This window comes from Oncorhynchus kisutch, linkage group LG11 (genome assembly GCF_002021735.2).
Source record: "Oncorhynchus kisutch isolate 150728-3 linkage group LG11, Okis_V2, whole genome shotgun sequence".
In the NCBI taxonomy this organism is placed as follows: Eukaryota; Metazoa; Chordata; class Actinopteri; order Salmoniformes; family Salmonidae; genus Oncorhynchus; species Oncorhynchus kisutch.
In genome coordinates, this window is record NC_034184.2 from 79,670,738 (window position 1) to 79,691,155 (window position 20,418).

The 20,418-nt window shown below is 40.3% G+C and overlaps 1 protein-coding gene across 2 annotated transcripts in view; it reads right to left on the reverse strand.

Annotated features, from left to right (window-relative positions):
* LOC116376355 (semaphorin-5A) overlaps positions 1–20,418 on the reverse strand; it is a 381,827-nt gene that overhangs the window by 157,111 nt on the left and 204,298 nt on the right. For both annotated transcript variants that reach the window (XR_004211770.1, XM_031836384.1), the window contains exon 15: positions 18,078–18,225. Coding sequence is in view for 1 of the 2 variants with exons in the window: in XM_031836384.1 (XP_031692244.1) it covers positions 18,078–18,225 (148 nt within the window). In the remaining variant the exon portion in view is untranslated. The remainder of the gene's footprint in view (positions 1–18,077; positions 18,226–20,418) is intronic.

The window sequence follows — 20,418 nt, forward strand, 5'->3', positions numbered from 1 at the left end:
CACACTCTAATGACTATAGACAAAGCTTCCCACACTAATGACTATAGACATAGCTTCCCACACTAATGACAATAGACATAGCTTCCCACACTCTAACCACAATAGACATAGCTTCCCACACTAATGACTATAGACATAGCTTCCCACACTCTAATGACTATAGACATAGCTTCCCACACTCTAACGACAATAGACATAGCTTCCCACACTCTAATGACTATAGACAAAGCTTCCCACACTCTAACGACAATATACATAGCTTCCCACACTCTAATGACTATAGACATAGCTTCCCACACTAATGACTATAGACATAGCTTCCCACACTCTAACGACAATAGACATAGCTTCCCACACTAATGACTATAGACATAGCTTCCCACACTAATGACTATAGACATAGCTTCCCACACTAATGACAATAGACATAGCTTCCCACACTCTAATGACAATAGACATAGCTTCCCACACTAATGACTATAGACATAGCTTCCCACACTCTAATGACTATAGACATAGCTTCACACACTCTAATGACTATAGACATAGCTTCCCACTCTAATGACTATAGACATAGCTTCCCACACTAATGACTATAGACATAGCTTCCCACACTCTAATGACTATAGACATAGCTTCCCACACTCTAATGACTATAGACATAGCTTCCCACACTCTAACGACAATAGACATAGCTTCCCACACTCAAATGACTATAGACAAAGCTTCCCACACTCTAACGACAATATACATAGCTTCCCACACTCTAATGACTATAGACATAGCTTCCCACACTAATGACTATAGACATAGCTTCCCACACTAATGACTATAGACATAGCTTCCCACACTAATGACAATAGACATAGCTTCCCACACTAATGACTATAGACAAAGCTTCCCACACTAATGACTATAGACATAGCTTCCCACACTAATGACAATAGACATAGCTTCCCACACTCTAATGACTATAGACATAGCTTCCCACACTAATGACTATAGACATAGCTTCCCACACTCTAATGACTATAGACATAGCTTCCCACACTAATGACTATAGACATAGCTTCCCACACTCTAATGACTATAGACATAGCTTCCCACACTCTAATGACAATAGACATAGCTTCCCACACTCTAATGACTATAGACATAGCTTCCCACACTAATGACTATAGACATAGCTTCCCACACTAATGACTATAGACATAGCTTCCCACACTAATGACTATAGACATAGCTTCCCACACTCTAATGACTATAGACATAGCTTCCCACACTAATGACAATAGACATAGCTTCCCACACTAATGACTATAGACATAGCTTCCCACACTAATGACTATAGACATAGCTTCCCACACTCTAATGACTATAGACATAGCTTCCCACACTCTAATGACTATAGACATAGCTTCCCACACTAATGACTATAGACATAGCTTCCCACACTCTAATGACTATAGACATAGCTTCCCACACTAATGACTATAGACATAGCTTCCCACACTCTAATGACTATAGACATAGCTTCCCACACTCTAATGACTATAGACATAGCTTCCCACACTCTAATGACTATAGACATAGCTTCCCACACTAATGACTATAGACATAGCTTCCCACACTAATGACTATAGACATAGCTTCCCACACTCTAATGACTATAGACATAGCTTCCCACACTCTAATGACTATAGACATAGCTTCCCACACTAATGACTATAGACATAGCTTCCCACACTAATGACTATAGACATAGCTTCCCACACTCTAATGACTATAGACATAGCTTCCCACACTAATGACTATAGACATAGCTTCCCACACTCTAATGACAATAGACATAGCTTCCCACACTAATGACTATAGACATAGCTTCCCACACTCTAATGACTATAGACATAGCTTCCCACACTCTAATGACAATAGACATAGCTTCCCACACTAATGACTATAGACATAGCTTCCCACACTCTAATGACTATAGACATAGCTTCCCACACTAATGACTATAGACATAGCTTCCCACACTCTAATGACATAGACATAGCTTCCCACACTCTAATGACTATAGACATAGCTTCCCACACTCTAATGACTATAGACATAGCTTCCCACACTCTAATGACTATAGACATAGCTTCCCACACTAATGACTATAGACATAGCTCCCCACTCTAATGACAATAGACATAGCTTCCCACACTAATGACTATAGACATAGCTTCCCACACTCTAATGACTATAGACATAGCTTCCCACACTCTAATGACTATAGACATAGCTTCCCACACTAATGACTATAGACATAGCTTCCCACACTCTAATGACTATAGACATAGCTTCCCACACTCTAATGACTATAGACATAGCTTCCCACACTCTAATGACAATAGACATAGCTTCCCACACTCTAATGACTATAGACATAGCTTCCCACACTCTAATGACAATAGACATAGCTTCCCACACTCTAATGACTATAGACATAGCTTCCCACACTAATGACTATAGACATAGCTTCCCACACTCTAATGACAATAGACATAGCTTCCCACACTAATGACAATAGACATAGCTTCCCACACTAATGAATATAGACATAGCTTCCCACACTAATGACTATAGACATAGCTTCCCACACTCTAATGACAATAGACATAGCTTCCCACACTAATGACTATAGACATAGCTTCCCACACTCTAATGACTATAGACAAAGCTTCCCACACTCTAACGACAATAGACATAGCTTCCCACACTCTAATGACATAGACATAGCTTCCCACACTAATGACTATAGACAAAGCTTCCCACACTCTAATGACAATAGACATAGCTTCCCACACTCTAATGACAATAGACATAGCTTCCCACACTAATGACTATAGACATAGCTTCCCACACTCTAATGACTATAGACATAGCTTCCCACACTCTAATGACAATAGACATAGCTTCCCACACTAATGACTATAGACATAGCTTCCCACACTAATGACTATAGACATAGCTTCCCACACTCTAATGACTATAGACATAGCTTCCCACACTCTAATGACAATAGACATAGCTTCCCACACTAATGACTATAGACATAGCTTCCCACACTAATGACTATAGACATAGCTTCCCACACTCTAATGACAATAGACATAGCTTCCCACACTAATGACTATAGACATAGCTTCCCACACTCTAATGACAATAGACATAGCTTCCCACACTAATGACTATAGACATAGCTTCCCACACTCTAATGACTATAGACATAGCTTCACACACTCTAATGACTATAGACATAGCTTCCCACACTAATGACTATAGACATAGCTTCCCACACTCTATGACTATAGACATAGCTTCCCACACTCTAATGACTATAGACATAGCTTCCCACACTCTAATGACAATAGACATAGCTTCCCACACTCTAATGACTATAGACATAGCTTCCCACACTCTAATGACTATAGACATAGCTTCCCACACTCTAATGACAATAGACATAGCTTCCCACACTAATGACTATAGACATAGCTTCCCACACTCTAATGACAATAGACATAGCTTCCCACACTAATGACTATAGACATAGCTTCCCACACTCTAATGACTATAGACATAGCTTCCCACACTCTAATGACTATAGACATAGCTTCCCACACTAATGACTATAGACATAGCTTCCCACACTCTAATGACTATAGACATAGCTTCCCACACTCTAATGACTATAGACATAGCTTCCCACACTCTAACGACAATAGACATAGCTTCCCACACTCTAATGACTATAGACATAGCTTCCCACACTCTAATGACAATAGACATAGCTTCCCACACTCTAATGACTATAGACATAGCTTCCCACACTAATGACTATAGACATAGCTTCCCACACTCTAATGACAATAGACATAGCTTCCCACACTAATGACTATAGACATAGCTTCCCACACTAATGACTATAGACATAGCTTCCCACACTAATGACTATAGACATAGCTTCCCACACTCTAATGACAATAGACATAGCTTCCCACACTAATGACTATAGACATAGCTTCCCACACTCTAATGACTATAGACATAGCTTCCCACACTCTAATGACAATAGACATAGCTTCCCACACTAATGACTATAGACATAGCTTCCCACACTAATGACTATAGACATAGCTTCCCACACTCTAATGACTATAGACATAGCTTCCCACACTCTAATGACAATAGACATAGCTTCCCACACTCTAATGACTATAGACATAGCTTCCCACACTAATGACTATAGACATAGCTTCCCACACTAATGACAATAGACATAGCTTCCCACACTAATGACTATAGACATAGCTTCCCACACTCTAACGACAATAGACATAGCTTCCCACACTAATGACTATAGACATAGCTTCCCACACTCTAATGACTATAGACATAGCTTCCCACACTAATGACTATAGACATAGCTTCCCACACTAATGACAATAGACATAGCTTCCCACACTCTAATGACTATAGACATAGCTTCACACACTCTAATGACTATAGACATAGCTTCCCACTCTAATGACTATAGACATAGCTTCCCACACTAATGACTATAGACATAGCTTCCCACACTCTAATGACTATAGACATAGCTTCCCACACTCTAATGACTATAGACATAGCTTCCCACACTCTAACGACAATAGACATAGCTTCCCACACTCTAATGACTATAGACATAGCTTCCCACACTCTAATGACAATACATAGCTTCCCACACTCTAATGACTATAGACATAGCTTCCCACACTAATGACTATAGACATAGCTTCCCACACTCTAATGACATAGACATAGCTTCCCACACTAATGACAATAGACATAGCTTCCCACACTAATGACTATAGACATAGCTTCCCACACTCTAATGACAATAGACATAGCTTCCCACACTAATGACTATAGACATAGCTTCCCACACTCTAATGACAATAGACATAGCTTCCCACACTCTAATGACAATAGACATAGCTTCCCACACTAATGACTATAGACATAGCTTCCCACACTCTAATGACTATAGACATAGCTTCCCACACTCTAATGACAATAGACATAGCTTCCCACACTAATGACTATAGACATAGCTTCCCACACTAATGACTATAGACATAGCTTCCCACACTCTAATGACTATAGACATAGCTTCCCACACTCTAATGACAATAGACATAGCTTCCCACACTAATGACTATAGACATAGCTTCCCACACTAATGACTATAGACATAGCTTCCCACACTCTAATGACATAGACATAGCTTCCCACACTAATGACTATAGACATAGCTTCCCACACTCTAATGACAATAGACATAGCTTCCCACACTAATGACTATAGACATAGCTTCCCACACTCTAATGACTATAGACAAAGCTTCCCACACTCTAATGACAATAGACATAGCTTCCCACACGAATGACTATAGACATAGCTTCCCACACTCTAATGACTATAGACATAGCTTCCCACACTCTAATGACTATAGACATAGCTTCCCACACTCTAACGACAATAGACATAGCTTCCCACACTCTAATGACTATAGACAAAGCTTCCCACACTCTAATGACAATAGACATAGCTTCCCACACTCTAATGACAATAGACATAGCTTCCCACACTAATGACTATAGACATAGCTTCCCACACTCTAATGACTATAGACATAGCTTCACACACTCTAATGACTATAGACATAGCTTCCCACTCTAATGACTATAGACATAGCTTCCCACACTCTAATGACTATAGACATAGCTTCCCACACTCTAATGACTATAGACATAGCTTCCCACACTCTAACGACAATAGACATAGCTTCCCACACTCTAATGACTATAGACATAGCTTCCCACACTCTAATGACAATAGACATAGCTTCCCACACTCTAATGACTATAGACATAGCTTCCCACACTAATGACTATAGACATAGCTTCCCACACTCTAATGACAATAGACATAGCTTCCCACACTAATGACTATAGACATAGCTTCCCACACTAATGACTATAGACATAGCTTCCCACACTAATGACTATAGACATAGCTTCCCACACTCTAATGACAATAGACATAGCTTCCCACACTAATGACTATAGACATAGCTTCCCACACTCTAATGACTATAGACATAGCTTCCCACACTCTAATGACAATAGACATAGCTTCCCACACTAATGACTATAGACATAGCTTCCCACACTCTAATGACAATAGACATAGCTTCCCACACTCTAATGACAATAGACATAGCTTCCCACACTCTAATGACTATAGACATAGCTTCCCACACTAATGACTATAGACATAGCTTCCCACACTAATGACTATAGACATAGCTTCCCACACTAATGACTATAGACATAGCTTCCCACACTAATGACTATAGACATAGCTTCCCACACTAATGACTATAGACATAGCTTCCCACACTAATGACTATAGACATAGCTTCCCACACTAATGACTATAGACATAGCTTCCCACACTAATGACTATAGACATAGCTTCCCACACTCTAATGACTATAGACATAGCTTCCCACACTCTAATGACTATAGACATAGCTTCCCACACTAATGACTATAGACATAGCTTCCCACACTCTAATGACTATAGACATAGCTTCCCACACTCTAATGACTATAGACATAGCTTCCCACACTAATGACTATAGACATAGCTTCCCACACTCTAATGACAATAGACATAGCTTCCCACACTAATGACTATAGACATAGCTTCCCACACTAATGACAATAGACATAGCTTCCCACACTAATGACTATAGACATAGCTTCCCACACTCTAATGACAATAGACATAGCTTCCCACACTAATGACTATAGACATAGCTTCCCACACTCTAATGACTATAGACATAGCTTCCCACACTCTAATGACTATAGACATAGCTTCCCACACTAATGACTATAGACATAGCTTCCCACACTCTAATGACTATAGACATAGCTTCCCACACTCTAATGACTATAGACATAGCTTCCCACACTCTAACGACAATAGACATAGCTTCCCACACTCTAATGACTATAGACAAAGCTTCCCACACTCTAATGACAATAGACATAGCTTCCCACACTCTAATGACAATAGACATAGCTTCCCACACTAATGACTATAGACATAGCTTCCCACACTCTAATGACTATAGACATAGCTTCACACACTCTAATGACTATAGACATAGCTTCCCACTCTAATGACTATAGACATAGCTTCCCACACTCTAATGACTATAGACATAGCTTCCCACACTCTAATGACTATAGACATAGCTTCCCACACTCTAACGACAATAGACATAGCTTCCCACACTCTAATGACTATAGACATAGCTTCCCACACTCTAATGACAATAGACATAGCTTCCCACACTCTAATGACTATAGACATAGCTTCCCACACTAATGACTATAGACATAGCTTCCCACACTCTAATGACAATAGACATAGCTTCCCACACTAATGACAATAGACATAGCTTCCCACACTAATGAATATAGACATAGCTTCCCACACTAATGAATATAGACATAGCTTCCCACACTCTAATGACAATAGACATAGCTTCCCACACTAATGACTATAGACATAGCTTCCCACACTCTAATGACTATAGACAAAGCTTCCCACACTCTAACGACAATAGACATAGCTTCCCACACTAATGACTATAGACATAGCTTCCCACACTCTAATGACAATAGACATAGCTTCCCACACTCTAATGACAATAGACATAGCTTCCCACACTCTAATGACTATAGACATAGCTTCCCACACTAATGACTATAGACATAGCTTCCCACACTAATGACTATAGACATAGCTTCCCACACTAATGACTATAGACATAGCTTCCCACACTAATGACTATAGACATAGCTTCCCACACTAATGACTATAGACATAGCTTCCCACACTAATGACTATAGACATAGCTTCCCACACTAATGACTATAGACATAGCTTCCCACACTAATGACTATAGACATAGCTTCCCACTCTAATGACAATAGACATAGCTTCCCACACTCTAATGACTATAGACATAGCTTCCCACACTAATGACTATAGACATAGCTTCCCACACTAATGACTATAGACATAGCTTCCCACACTAATGACTATAGACATAGCTTCCCACACTCTAATGACTATAGACATAGCTTCCCACACACTAATGACTATAGACATAGCTTCCCACACTAATGACTATAGACATAGCTTCCCACACTAATGACTATAGACATAGCTTCCCACACTCTAATGACTATAGACATAGCTTCCCACACTAATGACTATAGACATAGCTTCCCACACTCTAATGACTATAGACATAGCTTCCCACACTAATGACTATAGACATAGCTTCCCACACTAATGACTATAGACATAGCTTCCCACACTAATGACTATAGACATAGCTTCCCACTCTAATGACTATAGACATAGCTTCCCACACTAATGACTATAGACATAGCTTCCCACACTCTAATGACAATAGACATAGCTTCCCACACTAATGACTATAGACATAGCTTCCCACACTAATGACTATAGACATAGCTTCCCACACTCTAATGACTATAGACATAGCTTCCCACACTAATGACAATAGACATAGCTTCCCACACTAATGACTATAGACATAGCTTCCCACACTCTAATGACTATAGACATAGCTTCCCACACTAATGACAATAGACATAGCTTCCCACACTAATGACTATAGACATAGCTTCCCACACTAATGACTATAGACATAGCTTCCCACACTCTAATGACAATAGACATAGCTTCCCACACTAATGACTATAGACATAGCTTCCCACACTCTAATGACTATAGACATAGCTTCCCACACTCTAACGACAATAGACATAGCTTCCCACACTAATGACTATAGACATAGCTTCCCACACTCTAATGACTATAGACATAGCTTCCCACACTCTAATGACAATAGACATAGCTTCCCACACTCTAATGACTATAGACATAGCTTCCCACACTAATGACTATAGACATAGCTTCCCACACTAATGACTATAGACATAGCTTCCCACACTAATGACTATAGACATAGCTTCCCACACTAATGACTATAGACATAGCTTCCCACACTAATGACTATAGACATAGCTTCCCACACTCTAATGACTATAGACATAGCTTCCCACACTAATGACTATAGACATAGCTTCCCACACTAATGACTATAGACATAGCTTCCCACACTCTAATGACAATAGACATAGCTTCCCACACTCTAATGACATAGACATAGCTTCCCACACTAATGACTATAGACATAGCTTCCCACACTAATGACTATAGACATAGCTTCCCACACTAATGACTATAGACATAGCTTCCCACACTCTAATGACTATAGACATAGCTTCCCACACTAATGACTATAGACATAGCTTCCCACACTAATGACTATAGACATAGCTTCCCACACTAATGACTATAGACATAGCTTCCCACACTCTAATGACTATAGACATAGCTTCCCACACTAATGACTATAGACATAGCTTCCCACACTCTAATGACTATAGACATAGCTTCCCACACTAATGACTATAGACATAGCTTCCCACACTAATGACTATAGACATAGCTTCCCACACTAATGACTATAGACATAGCTTCCCACACTAATGACTATAGACATAGCTTCCCACACTAATGACTATAGACATAGCTTCCCACACTAATGACTATAGACATAGCTTCCCACACTCTAATGACAATAGACATAGCTTCCCACACTAATGACTATAGACATAGCTTCCCACACTAATGACAATAGACATAGCTTCCCACACTCTAATGACAATAGACATAGCTTCCCACACTAACGACAATAGACATAGCTTCCCACACTAATGACTATAGACATAGCTTCCCACACTCTAATGACAATAGACATAGCTTCCCACACTCTAATGACAATAGACATAGCTTCCCACACTAATGACTATAGACATAGCTTCCCACACTCTAATGACTATAGACATAGCTTCCCACACTCTAATGACTATAGACATAGCTTCCCACACTCTAATGACAATAGACATAGCTTCCCACACTAATGACTATAGACATAGCTTCCCACACTAATGACTATAGACATAGCTTCCCACACTAATGACAATAGACATAGCTTCCCACACTCTAATGACAATAGACATAGCTTCCCACACTAATGACTATAGACATAGCTTCCCACACTCTAATGACTATAGACATAGCTTCACACACTCTAATGACTATAGACATAGCTTCCCACTCTAATGACTATAGACATAGCTTCCCACACTAATGACTATAGACATAGCTTCCCACACTCTAATGACTATAGACATAGCTTCCCACACTCTAATGACTATAGACATAGCTTCCCACACTCTAATGACATAGACATAGCTTCCCACACTCTAATGACTATAGACATAGCTTCCCACACTCTAATGACAATAGACATAGCTTCCCACACTCTAATGACTATAGACATAGCTTCCCACACTAATGACTATAGACATAGCTTCCCACACTAATGACTATAGACATAGCTTCCCACACTAATGACAATAGACATAGCTTCCCACACTCTAATGACAATAGACATAGCTTCCCACACTAATGACTATAGACATAGCTTCCCACACTCTAATGACAATAGACATAGCTTCCCACACTAATGACTATAGACATAGCTTCCCACACTCTAATGACTATAGACATAGCTTCCCACACTCTAATGACAATAGACATAGCTTCCCACACTAATGACTATAGACATAGCTTCCCACACTCTAATGACAATAGACATAGCTTCCCACACTCTAATGACAATAGACATAGCTTCCCACACTCTAATGACTATAGACATAGCTTCCCACACTAATGACTATAGACATAGCTTCCCACACTAATGACAATAGACATAGCTTCCCACACTAATGACTATAGACATAGCTTCCCACACTCTAATGACAATAGACATAGCTTCCCACACTAATGACTATAGACATAGCTTCCCACTCTAATGACTATAGACATAGCTTCCCACTCTAATGACTATAGACATAGCTTCCCACACTAATGACAATAGACATAGCTTCCCACACTCTAATGACTATAGACATAGCTTCCCACACTCTAATGACTATAGACATAGCTTCCCACACTAATGACTATAGACATAGCTTCCCACACTAATGACTATAGACATAGCTTCCCACACTCTAATGACTATAGACATAGCTTCCCACACTCTAATGACTATAGACATAGCTTCCCACACTCTAATGACTATAGACATAGCTTCCCACACTCTAATGACTATAGACATAGCTTCCCACACTCTAATGACTATAGACATAGCTTCCCACACTCTAATGACAATAGACATAGCTTCCCACACTAATGACAATAGACATAGCTTCCCACACTAATGACTATAGACATAGCTTCCCACACTAATGACTATAGACATAGCTTCCCACACTCTAATGACAATAGACATAGCTTCCCACACTCTAATGACAATAGACATAGCTTCCCACACTAATGACTATAGACATAGCTTCCCACACTAATGACTATAGACATAGCTTCCCACACTAATGACTATAGACATAGCTTCCCACACTCTAATGACAATAGACATAGCTTCCCACACTAATGACTATAGACATAGCTTCCCACACTAATGACTATAGACATAGCTTCCCACACTAATGACTATAGACATAGCTTCCCACACTCTAATGACTATAGACATAGCTTCCCACACTAATGACTATAGACATAGCTTCCCACACTCTAATGACAATAGACATAGCTTCCCACACTAATGACTATAGACATAGCTTCCCACACTCTAATGACTATAGACATAGCTTCCCACACTCTAATGACAATAGACATAGCTTCCCACACTAATGACTATAGACATAGCTTCCCACACTCTAATGACTATAGACATAGCTTCCCACACTCTAATGACTATAGACATAGCTTCCCACACTCTAATGACTATAGACATAGCTTCCCACACTCTAATGACTATAGACATAGCTTCCCACACTCTAATGACAATAGACATAGCTTCCCACACTCTAATGACAATAGACATAGCTTCCCACACTAATGACTATAGACATAGCTTCCCACACTCTAATGACTATAGACATAGCTTCACACACTCTAATGACTATAGACATAGCTTCCCACTCTAATGACTATAGACATAGCTTCCCACACTCTAATGACTATAGACATAGCTTCCCACACTCTAATGACTATAGACATAGCTTCCCACACTCTAATGACAATAGACATAGCTTCCCACACTCTAATGACTATAGACATAGCTTCCCACACTCTAATGACAATAGACATAGCTTCCCACACTCTAATGACTATAGACATAGCTTCCCACACTAATGACTATAGACATAGCTTCCCACACTAATGACAATAGACATAGCTTCCCACACTAATGACTATAGACATAGCTTCCCACACTAATGACTATAGACATAGCTTCCCACACTAATGACTATAGACATAGCTTCCCACACTCTAATGACAATAGACATAGCTTCCCACACTAATGACTATAGACATAGCTTCCCACACTCTAATGACTATAGACATAGCTTCCCACACTCTAATGACAATAGACATAGCTTCCCACACTAATGACTATAGACATAGCTTCCCACACTCTAATGACAATAGACATAGCTTCCCACACTCTAATGACAATAGACATAGCTTCCCACACTCTAATGACTATAGACATAGCTTCCCACACTAATGACTATAGACATAGCTTCCCACACTAATGACTATAGACATAGCTTCCCACACTAATGACTATAGACATAGCTTCCCACACTAATGACTATAGACATAGCTTCCCACACTAATGACTATAGACATAGCTTCCCACACTAATGACTATAGACATAGCTTCCCACACTAATGACTATAGACATAGCTTCCCACACTAATGACTATAGACATAGCTTCCCACACTCTAATGACTATAGACATAGCTTCCCACACTAATGACTATAGACATAGCTTCCCACACTAATGACTATAGACATAGCTTCCCACACTAATGACTATAGACATAGCTTCCCACACTCTAATGACAATAGACATAGCTTCCCACACTAATGACTATAGACATAGCTTCCCACACTAATGACAATAGACATAGCTTCCCACACTAATGACTATAGACATAGCTTCCCACACTAATGACAATAGACATAGCTTCCCACACTAATGACTATAGACATAGCTTCCCACACTCTAATGACATAGACAAAGCTTCCACACTCTAACGACAATAGACATAGCTTCCCACACGAATGACTATAGACATAGCTTCCCACACTCTAATGACTATAGACATAGCTTCCACACTCTAATGACTATAGACATAGCTTCCCACACTCTAACGACAATAGACATAGCTTCCCACACTCTAATGACTATAGACAAAGCTTCCCACCACTCTAATGACATAGACATAGCTTCCCACAGTCTAATGACAATAACATAGCTTCCCACACTAATGACTATAGACATAGCTTCCCACACTCTAATGACAAAAGACATAGCTTCCCACACTAATGACTATAGACATAGCTCCCACACTCTAATGACTATAGACATAGCTTCACACACTCTAATGACTATAGACATAGGCTTCCCACTCTAATGACTATAGACATAGCTTCCCACCTCTAATGACTATAGACATAGCTTCCCACACTCTAATGGACTATAGACATAGCTTCCACACTCTAACGACAATAGACATAGCTTCCCACACTCTAATGACTATAGACAAAGCTTCCCACACTCTAACGACAATATACATAGCTTCCCACACTCTAATGACTATAGACATAGCTTCCCACACTAATGACTATAGACATAGCTTCCCACACTAAATGACATAGCTTCCCAAACTAATGACATAGCATGCTTCCCACACTAATGACAATAGACATAGCTTCCCACACTCTAATGACAATAGACTTAGCTTCCCACACTAATGACTATAGACATAGCTTCCACACTCTAATGACAATAGACATAGCTTCCCACACTAATGACTATAGACATAGCTTCCCACACTCTAATGACTATAGACAAAGCTTCCCACACTCTAACGACAATAGACATAGCTTCCCACACTAATGACTATAGACATAGCTTCCCACACTCTAACGACAATAGACATAGCTTCCCACACTCTAATGACAATAGACATAGCTTCCCACACTCTAATGACTATAGACATAGCTTCCCACACTAATGACTATAGACATAGCTTCCCACACTAACGACAATAGACATAGCTTCCCACACTAATGACTATAGACATAGCTTCCCACACTCTAACGACAAAAGACATAGCTTCCCACACTAATGACTATAGACATAGCTTCACACACTCTAATGACTATAGACATAGCTTCCCACTCTAATGACTATAGACATAGCTTCCCACACTAATGACAATAGACATAGCTTCCCACACTCTAATGACTATAGACATAGCTTCACACAGTCTAATGACTATAGACATAGCTTCCCACTCTAATGACTATAGACATAGCTTCCCACACTAATGACTATAGACATAGCTTCCCACACTCTAATGACTATAGACATAGCTTCCCACACTCTAATGACTATAGACATAGCTTCCCACACTCTAATGACTATAGACATAGCTTCCCACACTCTAACGACAATAGACATAGCTTCCCACACTCTAATGACTATAGACATAGCTTCCCACACTCTAACGACAATAGACATAGCTTCCCAAACTAATGACAATAGACATAGCTTCCCACACTAATGACTATAGACATAGCTTCCCACACTAATGACAATAGACATAGCTTCCCACACTCTAAGGACAATAGACATAGCTTCCCACACTCTAACGACAATAGACATAGCTTCCCACACTAATGACTATAGACAAAGCTTCCCACACTCTAACCACAATAGACAAAGCTTCCCACACTCTAACGACAATAGACATAGCTTCCCACACTAATGACTATAGACATAGCTTTCCCACACTCTAATGACTATAGACATAGCTTCCCACACTCTAACGACAATAGACATAGCTTCCCACACTAATGACTATAGACATAGCTTCCCACACTAATGACTATAGACATAGCTTCCCACACTCTAATGACTATAGACATAGCTTCCCACACTCTAATGACAATAGACATAGCTTCCCACACTAATGACTATAGACATAGCTTCCCACACTAATGACAATAGACATAGCTTCCCACACTCTAATGACAATAGACATAGCTTCCCACACTAATGACTATAGACATAGCTTCCCACACTCTAATGACAATAGACATAGCTTCCCACACTAATGACTATAGACATAGCTTCCCACACTCTAACGACTATAGACAAAGCTTCCCACACTCTAATGACAATAGACATAGCTTCCCACACGAATGACTATAGACATAGCTTCCCACACTCTAACGACAATAGACATAGCTTCCCACACTCTAATGACAATAGACATAGCTTCCCACACTCTAATGACAAAAGACATAGCTTCCCACACTAATGACTATAGACATAGCTTCCCACACTCTAATGACTATAGACATAGCTTCACACACTCTAATGACTATAGACATAGCTTCCCACTCTAATGACTATAGACATAGCTTCCCACACTCTAATGACTATAGACATAGCTTCCCACACTCTAATGACTATAGACATAGCTTCCCACACTCTAACGACAATAGACATAGCTTCCCACACTCTAATGACTATAGACAAAGCTTCCCACACTCTAACGACAATATACATAGGTTCCCACACTCTAATGACGATAGACATAGCTTCCCACACTAATGACTATAGACATAGCTTCCCACACTCTAACGACAATAGACATAGCTTCCCAAACTAATGACAATAGACATAGCTTCCCACACTAATGAATATAGACATAGCTTCCCACACTAATGAATATAGACATAGCTTCCCACACTCTAATGACAATAGACATAGCTTCCCACACTAATGACTATAGACATAGCTTCCCACACTCTAACGACAATAGACATAGCTTCCCACACTTATGACTATAGACATAGCTTCCCACACTCTAACGACAATAGACATAGCTTCCCACACTCTAATGACAATAGACATAGCGTCCCACACTCTAATGACTATAGACATAGCTTCCCACACTAATGACTATAGACATAGCTTCCCACACTAATGACTATAGACATAGCTTCCCACACTAATGACTATAGACATAGCTTCCCACACTCTAATGACAATAGACATAGCTTCCCACACTCTAATGACTATAGACATAGCTTCCCACACTAATGACAATAGACATAGCTTCCCACACTCTAACGACAATAGACATAGCTTCCCACACTAATGACTATAGACATAGCTTCCCACACTAATGACTATAGACATAGCTTCCCACACTAATGACTATAGACATAGCTTCCCACACTCTAATGACTATAGACATAGCTTCCCACACTAATGACTATAGACATAGCTTCCCACTCTAATGACTATAGACATAGCTTCCCACACTAATGACTATAGACATAGCTTCCCACACTAATGACTATAGACAAAGCTTCCCACACTCTAATGACTATAGACATAGCTTCCCACACTAATGACTATAGACAAAGCTTCCCACACTAATGACTATAGACAAAGCTTCCCACACTCTAACCACAATAGACATAGCTTCCCACACTAAAGACTATAGACATAGCTTCCCACACTAACGACAATAGACATAGCTTCCCACACTAATGACTATAGACAAAGCTTCCCACACTAATGACAATAGACATAGCTTCCCACACTCTAATGACAATAGACATAGCTTCCCACACTAACGACAATAGACATAGCTTCCCACACTAATGACTATAGACAAAGCTTCCCACACTCTAACCACAATAGACAAAGCTTCCCACACTCTAACGACAATAGACATAGCTTCCCACACTAATGACTATAGACATAGCTTCCCACACTCTAATGACTATAGACATAGCTTCCCACACTCTAATGACTATAGACATAGCTTCCCACACTCTAACGACAATAGACATAGCTTCCCACACTAATGACTATAGACATAGCTTCCCACACTAATGACTATAGACATAGCTTCCCACACTAATGACTATAGACATAGCTTCCCACACTAATGACTATAGACATAGCTTCCCACACTAATGACTATAGACATAGCTTCCCACACTCTAATGACTATAGACATAGCTTCCCACACTCTAACGACAATAGACATAGCTTCCCACACACTAATGACTATAGACATAGCTTCCCACACTAATGACTATAGACATAGCTTCCCACACTCTAATGACAATGGCAGAATATGGGGGATTTTTAAACAAAGGTTTTCACTGATCCTTTCAAAGTTGGTCGTATTATATATCAATTGAAAGGTAAATTCATGACCATCAGAACCACTTGTCAAACTAAGTTTAACATGTATTAAGGTTTCCTATTTAAAGCAATTTATGTACCCTAGAAGTCAATGGGTGCAAATTATTTTGACTTGGACAATCAGAGAAAGCTACCATTGCTGCACACTGCTAACACACATTTTCCAACTCTAGGGACATAGACTTTACATTTTTTTTTAAACTATGATGAGCCAGACGGCACAAATTTGGGGGTCTGGCTCATTGACTAAAGTGTTATGTGGTATATTGTATCTTCTGATTGGAAATACTAGGGGATTTAAGGGAATGACCCTTAAAGTTCAATGTTATAACTGAGATTTAGAAGTTCAAGGCCAGTCTGCGATAGAAGTGCAGCCTAGATCTGTGTGTGTGTGTGTAACATACCTGAGCACACCCGGGGCACTCGTTACCGTTCTCGCAGGTCCTGCGGCGTGATTGGATGCCGCCTCCGCAGGCCACTGTGCAGCGTTCCCATGCTGACCATGCCGACCAATAGACATGAGGTGGGCAGGGCAGGTGCTCGTTGCAATACCTGGGAAGGACAAAGACCACAGGGGATGGGGATGGGGATGTGAGTGTGTGTGTGTGTGTGTGTGTGTGTGTGTGTGTGTGTGTGTGTGTGTGTGTGTGTGTGTGTGTGGTGTGTGTGTGTGTGTGTGTGTGCGTGCGTGCGTGCGTGCGTGTGTGCGGGTGTGTGTGTGTGTGTGTGTGTGTGTGTGTGTGTGTGTGTGAAGACGAGTATCACACAGAGGCTATAAGAGTGATGGGGGAACTTTACCCAGTAGTATCCCCAAGACAGCCTATCTGTCTTTAGAGTGGTTGGCTGTAAATGATGGTCTTTTTGACATGATACACACAAATCATGTCCAATCAATTGAATTTACCACAGGTGGACTCCAATCAAGTTGTAGAAACATCTCAAGGATGATCAATGGAAACAGGATGCACCTGAGCTCATAGCAAAGGTTTTGAATACTTATGTAAATAAGGTGTTTATGTTTTTAATGTTTAATACATTCGCAAAGAATTCTAAAAACCTGCTTTCGTTTTGTCATTATGGGGTATTGTGTGTACTGTAGATTGATGAGAAAAACAATTAATACAAATCAATTTTAGAATAAGGCTGTAACTCAACAAAATGTGGAAAATGTCAAGGGATACTTTCCGAATGGACTGTATACCGATCGATACCACAAGAAAAAAGAAGACTTACTAATTATAGAGAACTACTGTCCCAAGATAGACAGGCAAACTGTCAGAACTGACAGACCGATGTTGACTCGTAAACTCCCGTTTGAACAACCACCTGAACAACCACATTTTAACTGAGAGAAATATTCCACTTTTATGTCTCCATCAACAGAGGAATATTCCACTTTTGGGTCGCCATCAACAGAGGAATATTCCACTTTTGGGTCGCCATCAACAGAGGAATATTCCACTTTTGGGTCGCCATCAACAGAGAAATGACACCCTATGAAGGTAGATTTACAATAGAAATCCCAAAGGCACCATATGTTTGCTCACAAAGTGTGAAAATCCTCGGAGATTGATAAATGAAATCCCAAAGGCTGTGAATGCACCATATGTGTGCTCACACAGTGTGAACATCCTCGGAAATTGATAAATGTGTGTAATGTGCATTTATGAAAGCTATATTTTAATTAGTCTTAATGCATATTCCATACATTTTTTATCTACGAGCTCTCACAGTCTCATGTCAGAGTTAGACGTTCATCCATGTTTCTCAAACATCACATTTAGAAGTTGTTCCAAATGTCACATTTCCATGTGTTTAGGCATTATGGTTAAGGTTTAGGATATACTTAAAACAGAAATATAAAAAACAACTTTCTATTGCTGGATTCAAACTTACAACTTGTCACCCTTTGGAATCAGAGGCAGATGCATCCCTGTCCAAAACATCCTAAAACCAACACCTACATGAAGGTAACAGCGCTCACTGTTTCCCCTAGTGGCCTGTTTCCAAGTCATCTCCCGAACGTCCTCAGGCATGGATGGACGTCGAATACTGACTTGTATCACGAGTGACCTGGATGACTTGAATGATGCTGCCTTTGAAAAAGCCACATAGACTCATATGTCATGTTTCATTACATTGTTTACTAGAAAGGGATAACTGTACGGAGCCTTTGGTTAATTACTAAACTTGCCTTATCTAAAAACACGATGCCTTATTAGAGCCTATAGACATAGTCATTTCTAGACCTTTTACACAAACTATAAATACTAAAAGCAGCAGATATTCACAGTGTTGGCTGAAGCACGAAACACATTGGCCTCGGAGTGGCGTAACGATCTAAAGATCACAGTGCTAGACCCGAGTTCCATCACAGGCTGTGTCGCAGGCGACCCGGGAGGCCCTTGAGGCGATGCCCAATTGGCCCAGCGTCGTCCGGGTTAGAAAAGGGTTTGGGAAGCCCGGGATGCCCTTGTCCCATTACGCTCTAGCGGATTCCTTGTGGCGGGTCATGCACATGCACGCTGACCTCGGCCGCCAGATGTACAGTGTTTCCTCAGACACATTGCTTCCGGGTGAAGGGAGCAGTGCGGTAAGAAGACATGCGGCTTGGCAGGGTCATTTTCGGAGGACACATAGCTCTCGACATTCGACCTCTCCTGAGTCCGTACGGGAGTTGCAGCGATGGGACAAAAGTATAATTAACAATTGGACATCACAAGTATAAGGGGTAAAAAGTATACT